This window comes from Pygoscelis adeliae, unplaced genomic scaffold (genome assembly GCF_000699105.1).
Source record: "Pygoscelis adeliae isolate BGI_AS28 unplaced genomic scaffold, ASM69910v1 Scaffold977, whole genome shotgun sequence".
Classification (NCBI taxonomy): domain Eukaryota; kingdom Metazoa; phylum Chordata; class Aves; order Sphenisciformes; family Spheniscidae; genus Pygoscelis; species Pygoscelis adeliae.
The window spans coordinates 15,387-23,375 of NW_008825130.1; the positions used below are offsets into that span (position 1 = coordinate 15,387).

A 7,989-nucleotide genomic window follows, 5' to 3' on the forward strand; every position below is an offset into this window, starting at 1 on the left:
TTTTGTTTTCCGCCGCGCTGCCCTGACGGGCTTTCCCCCCGTGGCAGTGGGTCTCGAGTGGGCGCAGGCGGCGAAGGCCGGCGCTCGGAGGGCACTAGCGACCGGGCGCCTGGCCTGCCGGCCCCTCTGCAGCCAGAGGGCACGCTCACGGCTCCCTCCTACCCCTTCTCCCAGGACCTGGCGAGCAAGCCCTCCTCCCGGGAGGCACGGAGCAGCCGCGTCCCCCCACGCTGGCTGAGAACAGTTCATGGCTGGAGGTGGAACCCGAGCGGCTAGCCTAAGAGCTTGAGTCCGCGACCTATTTCAGCAGACAAGAGGGATCCTGGAAGTGCTGATGTCTACTTCAGCTCTCTCCCTCTCAGCATGTTTTCCCTGTTATCTGAAAGCAGAAAGCTAATCAGCAAAACCCAAACTATTGGGTGAACAGTGGAGGAAGGGCAGCAGGTTCTGCTCACCTCTGACAGGTGAGCCGCAAAGCAGGGCCGTCGTGCTAGAAATGACACGAGCAGATAAGGGTCCCTGAAGCAGCCTGACGGCAGCTGCCCGATAAGCTCCCCACCGGGCAGCGCAGGCAGGCTGGGTGCTGACTGATTAGCACTTGCTCGCTTTTCTCTGGCTGTAACTGTTACTGAGCGACTGATTCGTTTTGAGTTAGTTTGTGTTACCCCTTTTGTGTGTGTCGCGCAGATCTGGTCAGTATCGATTTGTTTCTTCCCCGTAGGTTTTTTGCTCTGACTTCTCTTCGCTTGCTGTTCCTGGTTGCATTTATCCTTATAGTAGTAGTTTGTCTAGATCAGTGGAAGAACAAAATCTGGCCTGAAATTGGAGGTAAGTTGCAACGTTCGAGTTGATACCAGCAAATCAAGCACTGATTTTAGCCCTAGAGGAATATACGCTCTGTACTGCCTGGAGTTAAGTAGTTAAAATCCTGGAGTTTTAGCAGGCAAGAACACTAGGCACGTTTTTCTTGGAGTTGGAAAATCCTAACCTCTGTAAACGTAAGAAGAGCTTTTCATGCTTGTGACACTGCTGTTTGTCTCGTAGTCCTGAAACGTGTACGTGAACTAGTGCAGGCTTTGAAGCAGTGATTCACCTTCCGAGCATTCAGTACAAGAGCAAGAAATTGACGCATGTGTGGAATACATCTGGATTTTTCCTCAGAATCCGTAATAAACCAGCTTCATGTTTTAGGACGAAGATGAGTCCCAGCCTTGCTGTTGAGCAGAGATTTCTTTGAAAGGAGAGGCATCTTAACGGCTGTTAATGAAGTTAGTCTAAAGCTTTCAGTAAACAAAGCAGTTCTATCTATCACTTGTGATATTAATATACTCATGAATACTACCATTCTTAGCAGCTCAGGATTTCATTGGCTTTGCATGGACAGGTTGGTTTTGAAGCAGTGTGTATGGTTTGCATGCTCTCAGAGGTGGGTCCCTAACTAACTAGAAAGTACAACTCCCAGCTTTCTGCTTCAGCTTGTGTTCTCTGTAGTTCTTGGGAAGACCTTAAAGCTTTCCTCGGCTTCTAGCAGCAGCTTGGCTCAGGCACTGTAGCTGAAGCGATGAGGAAGTGTCTGTCTAGCTCCCTCATAACCTTGACTTGTCAGGATAACTGGTACATGCCTGGGTCACTTTTCAAATCCCAGCCTGAGTGAGAAAGTATCAAAAGACTTAAATCTCTGATGCCTTTCAGTAAGCAAGCTGTTCTTCCTTCACCATCTGGGTGTGTGCAGGGGAAGGAAGGGAGATGAAAGTGGTATTTTTTGCTAATACCTGTCACTGTAACCAGAGCAGTCTTCCAGACAACGTCCAACAGATACTGAGGAGCAGCAAGGAGACTCTCTTGCAGTCTTGTACTGTCACACATACACATTCAAAATGTGTTATGGAGTGATGCATCTCCAGTTCTTAATTACGGTTAATGTCTTTTCCAGGTATTCCCCAGCTCATTAAAGCTTTACTTAAATCCCAAGAGCTAAGCATCCTCATGGCAAATTCCTTGCAACTAATGTGTCTGTTCTTAATGTTTTAGCGGCAAGACCTGACGAATTAGACAATGAGAGGTAGGAAACTAATTGAATCCTCTGCTGTTTGGTACTTTGCTGTGATACCGCGTAGTTACTACCTGCACGTGCTTGTAATGTTGGCGCATTTGAGTGAGGAAGGAAGGGGGAGAAGGGAGCTACTTAGTGGAGGGAGGGTGGAGCCCTGGACTCTGTCAAGCCATTGTGACAAGTTTGTGACTTGCCCAAGCCATTATATTATACTTAATCTTTGCCTCATACTGACCTCCAATAATGCTTGCTTGAGTGTTGTAAAACTTCCCCTGCTACTCCCCCCTGCACCCTTAAGTTAGAGGTGCTGCCTTAAAAGCAATTCCTTTTGTATAGGCTTCCAGTAGCAGGAAAACAACTTTTTTTTTTTTTTTGAAATAATGAAGTCTTCTGAGACTCCATAGGGAATTTTTAACAGGCTTGTCCCAGAAGTTGTTACTGCATAGTTATGATCTGACTGAAGGGTTAATAATGGGTTGAGAAATGTTGGGGTGTTGTCTTACTAATAACACCTTCCTCTCTCTGGGCACACCTTTCTGCCTGCCTGCCTGTGCTGCCGAGCCGCACTGGATGCTCAGCTCCCGATTACATCACTTGAGCAGTTGCCAAATGACTTTTTTTTTTTTTTTTTTTGCGAGAGACCCAAATACAAAAGGAATTGCTCTTCCTAACCTTCAAGTACTTGTGACTAGCAGTTAAGAAGCACTAATGGAACTTGCCAAAGACAATGCCTCCGAAGTAACTGAATACATTAAGGCACAAGGCTGCTTGTAAACCTTGTGCTGAAATCTTGGGGGTTGCAGTTGACCAAATAAATGCAGAAAAAAACAGATTCGCTTGATTTGCTTCTGCGCTGCCCTTTCCCTGCAGTAGCATGGAAACTAGTCTAAGCCAAAAGACTGAATGACTGAAATTACTGCTCCTTAGCTGCTATGGGAGAACTGGGACACTTGTAGAACGGTACGTAGAAGTGCTGCTTTTGGCAAGGTGGTGTCTTGAAAGGCAGGTTGACCCTCATCTCTAGAGCCCAGCAGCTGGGGGAGAAGAGAAGGTAGTATTAAGACAAGTGTTTGTAACAAGTGACTTCTGCACTGATGTCGATGCAGTAATACCTATTCCCGAATGCTTCCCTTCACTGCAGCTGGGGATACGTTCACCCTCATCTGCTCGGAGTGCCAGAACTCTGTCACCATTTGGCTGAAGGATGGGTGGCTGGGACCAACTTCTTAAGCAATCTCTTCATTTTCAAGAGGCAAAACCCTGGGAAGGTAAGAATGTACAGACCTCAGCAAATAAAATGTGTGGTGTGGAGCCTCTGCTGACCACTAGTATCCTTTTGTGGTGGCATCCAGCGTTGGCTGAATGCATTCAGACATGGGAGGTTACCACGGGAGGTCTCCCACAACAACATGGCTATTAAGTGGTGGAGAGGAATAGAAAGCACAGGCAGAATATTCAGGTTGTGGAGGAGGGAGGAGAAAACGAGTGTCGGCATGTTGACTGCACTAGTGAAGTGAAAATGTAGCTGCTCCTTCTGGAGGTTTCTAGCTTTTTAAAGTGTCTGTCAAACTCATCTCCCTCGTTGGATTTTAACAGTTTGAGAAAGTGTGTCAAGCTTTTTTTTTTCCCTTCTTTTTTTGAGGCTTATGCAAAGAGGAACCTGTAACACGGTGGTACTGTCCTTGTCCTTTTCACCTCGAAGAGTTCTGTCTTCTTTAGCCTCTTCCTTGCTTTTAGCTTACCTGCTTTGGGAAGCTCCTCATATTCTGAGGCAGAGGCCTTGGTATGCTGCCTGTCGCTCTGAGGCCAGATACCGCCTGTGTCTGAAGCTAGTCCTAGAGCAGGGTAGTTGAATGCTAGGAAGGCTTCGCTGTCCTTAGAATTATGACTTGACCTAGAATCTGCAGAGAACAAGACAGTCGAGAACTGAGTGAATCCACTGCTTAACCTTGGAAACTCACTGTCTCCCATGTCTTCAGTTTTGCCTTCTAGCGTGTGGCGTCTTTACTTTCCTGGCTGTCCTGGGCCGGTATATCCCTGGACTCTTGCTCTCATACTTGCTGTGTAAGTAGATCCCTGTGCCAATATGGACTTACAAGTGAAAAGGGGTAGAGATGAGTGGGATCTGAATGTCCGAGGGGTGGGGCTCTTCTGCTCAAAAGGAAAGCTTGTGTGAATGGCTTTAAAATTTAAAATAATACATTCTGCCTGGAATGTGGTGGTTCTTGACCAGGACCCTAAGGTCTCTGGTCCAGAGAGAACATGTTTGAGTGCTTAGTAACTATAGATCTGAGCACTAATAGGTTGGCCTCTCAATTTTGTTAAATTGGCAGAGGCGATTGCACCAATTCTAGCTGCCTCCTGCAGCATTGCCTCCAGTGCTCAGATCTGGCATACTGTGTGTGTTATACTGCATCACAAAATGGGCGAGATGTTTGCCAAGTAGCATCCTGAACAAACTTCTAATCAGCATTCCCACTTGCCTCAGTGCTCTTCATCCTGCTGTGGCCCCTTGCTGTGTACCACAGACTGGGGCAGCGCATGTACATGAAGCTGGAGCCAGCTCTGCAGCGGCTGGATTTCAGCGTTCGAGGCTACATGATATCAAAGCAGCGGGAGAAGCAATGTAAGTTTCTGTACTGTGTTCCTGACCCTTGGTACCTGAAACAGCCTGTGAATCGAGCCCCTGGTCTTGGAGTGGGATAGGGCTGCATGTACGGCATGGCAGTCACTCCAGCGCCCTTGGCAAATACTTGCAGCTGCTTTGGGAAGGAAGCGAGGCAGCTCTGCCTCCGCAGGCATCTCCCAGTTAGCAGTTGGTGTAAGCTCTTCACAGTGCCGAGCCGCTCTGTTTCCCAGCTGCCAGAACTGTGTGTTCCATATTGCAGTTGCACTGAAAAAAGAGGAAGGACTCAGTGCAAGGTAGCTGCTAAACATGTTCATCTCGGCAAAAGATCTGCAGCAGCCCAAGTCAGAAATGATCGCGTTGCTCTGCTGTGGAACAAAGCATGCTGTGTTATGTCCAAGCTTGCCAGTTTAGGGTTTTTCTGCTCGGCATAAGGCTGGTCCTGTACAGACCACTGTCCTAGCAGCAATAATAAGCTTTGACTCTGGTTTCTGGCAGTGCGTCACCGATCCCTTAATCAGGAGGCTGTGGATGATGGGAGTGACAGCGAAGAGGAGCTTGCTGCATTCTGTCCCAAGGTAATGAAGCATCTCTGAAATAGAAGAGCTCAGCTGAATAGAACAAACTCGCTGCATTGCGTGGACACGCAGTGCATGGCCCCGTATCCAGCACGTTGTAGCTGAGTTGTGATGGAGTATCAGATGAGGATGTTCTCCTTTTAGAGAGGTCTGTCTCACTCAAGCATGTCCAGCGCAGCTTGTACCAACTACAGTCTCCTAGGCTGGGCAGTGAAGTGTGGAATGAGCCTCAGATACCAGCCTCCCATGAGGACTGGGTTTAACTGGCGGCCACTGGATCATGTGTTTTGTCTTGAGGCACAGGAATAAGCTTTCCCGTATTGATGTTTTCAATTTTATCTCCTACTTCAAAGCTGGATGACTCTGTGGTCGCCAAGGAACTAACCATCTCTGACTCGGAGCATTCGGATGCTGAGGTTTCCTACACTGAAAATGGGATGTTTAACCTTTCGAGGGGCCAGACTCCCCTGACGGAGGGATCAGAAGGTGAGAGGAAATGGGCAGTTTCTGGAAGGTGTGGAATGCTGAGCAGGCGCCGGTGCGATGGGTGGGAGAGAGGATGCATTCATTGCCTTCTGTCCTTTTGGTCTAGCTGTTTGATGTCTGTCTTGCTGGCTAAGACGAGATGCAACTACCTGTTTCTTCAGAACTGAGCTTCCTTAATTCCTGTGGTGCTTTAGTAGAGCAATGGCAGCTGCTCTTCAAAGGCAGATCCAGCTCTGCCAGTCTCTGGTTGTCGGGATACAGGTTGCAGTGGAAAGTCTGGGGGGTGCTTTCCTCTGGCGGAAGGTGTCTGGTTCAGCATCTGCATTCCTTTGTGAGTGAGCTGGGAGGTCAGCAGGCATCCCGAATAGCTGTGTGAGGGGGGAGATTAAAGAGCATTTGGTCTGTGAGATGACAAGAGACAGTCTGTCTTGGGGAGGTAATGGCCCGGCTTTTGTGTGCTGTGCTGCCCTTGCCTGCAGGGTGCTTGGCGTGTACTGTCTATTTAAAGCACTTTCTGCTCTTCTAGACCTGGACGGTCACAGCGATCCAGAAGAATCTTTTGCCAGGGATCTCCCTGACTTCCCTTCCATAAACCCGGAAGCAACTGGCATAGATGACGAAGATGACACCAGCATTGGGATCCCGAGTCTGGCTTACCGCCCACAAGTAACAGAAGATCTGCGTCTCCCTTACGACCAGGAAGAATCCGGTGCGCTGCCATCTGTACAGAATCTTACTAACAACATAGCCGGATTTGTCACCAGAGGGATGATACAGCTTGCGCTGTCAGGAGCCCCTCAGCCAGGCTCCTCGCGCAGCGACAATCCCCAGAGAGGTGCAAAGACTTACCTTAGAAGGGCCAGCTCGGACTTGGACACTGATGCGGAAGGGGATGACTTTGAACTGCTGGATCAGTCCGAGCTGAACCAGCTGGATCCTGCTGGCTCGCGGGGCCAGTAAGCAATCCCACCACTTCCCTCTGGTTTTCTATTGCGCATCGTGGAGGGGAATCCTGGAAGGAGAAGCCTTGCACCGTTACCTAGGTCGTCTCCTGTGTGAGTATGAGTGACGTGACAGCCAGTCCTGGCTGGGAACACCACTGTGACTTGTGACTCTGTAGCCTCGCTTGGATTTTAAAATAAACTACACTGGTAATTCATAGGGAAAAGACGTTGATGTGATAGCTCCACAATCACCCATGCGTTGCCCTGCACTGTCTGCCAGGATGCTGCTTGCTCCGAACTTCCTCACTTAAGACAATAAATCTGGTGTCTGCAGCTCTAGAGACCGTCGGTCAGACTGACTTAGCGTCGCCAAGGACAATCTTGAAACCGACCTTCCGGGGCTGATGTGTAACCAGGTGAAGGGGATTGGCTTCCCCTCAGACTTCGTGTCTGGGACTTGATGCTATCCTGTCTTTAAGACGACCATTCCCCGCTACGAAAATCTGCACAGAATCCAAGTCTTCTTTCCCAGCAATATCCAGCTCCGGGTAGAAACAAACCCCTTGCTCCTGTTGCGGACACGACGGTGCACGGCCACCATGTTTGTACTTGCGATGACCACTCATCTCTGGTTCCAGCTTTCTAGTGATGCTATTTTGTAAGAGACGTAATGGCAATAAGACATCTACTGTGATGACTAGAGTCCTGCAAAGAACATCTACATGTGGCAGCTGCTCTTGTGTTGCTTTCCTAAAATAACGGACTAACAATTTGCTAAACCCCCCCGTGCTCCTCCAGCGCACGTTCGGCGTGGACGGTGGCAATACTGCACTTCCCCTGTCGCTGCCTCTTGGGGAGCTGCTAGGGTCGGGTTTTCTGGAGGAGGGAAGAGGGGGAGCTGGTCTGCCCGGCCGGTTTTGTTCTGGTCCTGGGGCCAGCCCGCCGCTTCCCGGCCTTGTGCAGTTGAGAGCCCGCCGGCAGGAACCGAACGGGGGACACCAGCCCAAGCCACCAGTGACCGAAGAGCTCGTGCCCGCTGCGGTCACGTAAACAAACCAGCAGCCTGCAGGGGAGAGACGATCTGCCAGCTGGAGGGCCCGAGCCCCCCGGCCCCCCCGGCCTCTCTGAGCTTTCCCATTGCTTCTTCTAAGCCATAGAACCCGATTCCGATCGCATTTGTGCAGCAAAGAACGTACCTCTTCAGGGACACGCCTTTATCTGCCTCTTTTTGTCTAAATCTGCTTGCCTGACGGTGTTGGCCGTGCAGCCGCGTTGGCGGGCTGGGGTCAGGCGGGGGGCGGC

General features: G+C 49.8%; 2 protein-coding genes across 2 annotated transcripts in view; both read left to right on the forward strand.

Annotated features, from left to right (window-relative positions):
• The first annotated feature begins 247 nt into the window (after positions 1 to 247).
• On the forward strand, positions 248 to 7,897 carry FAM134C (family with sequence similarity 134, member C). Its single transcript, XM_009328276.1, has 9 exons — positions 248 to 257; positions 688 to 828; positions 2,032 to 2,062; positions 3,195 to 3,321; positions 4,033 to 4,117; positions 4,542 to 4,679; positions 5,178 to 5,257; positions 5,611 to 5,743; positions 6,270 to 7,897. Exons 1-9 carry the CDS (start codon positions 248 to 250, stop codon positions 6,701 to 6,703), a joined length of 1,179 nt encoding a protein of 392 aa, XP_009326551.1. The 3' UTR covers positions 6,704 to 7,897.
• Positions 7,302 to 7,989, forward strand: part of PSMC3IP (PSMC3 interacting protein) — a 5,032-nt gene continuing 4,344 nt past the window's right edge. Inside the window, exon 1 of the mRNA XM_009328278.1 lies at positions 7,302 to 7,345. Coding sequence (XP_009326553.1) covers positions 7,302 to 7,345 — 44 coding nt within the window. The remainder of the gene's footprint in view (positions 7,346 to 7,989) is intronic.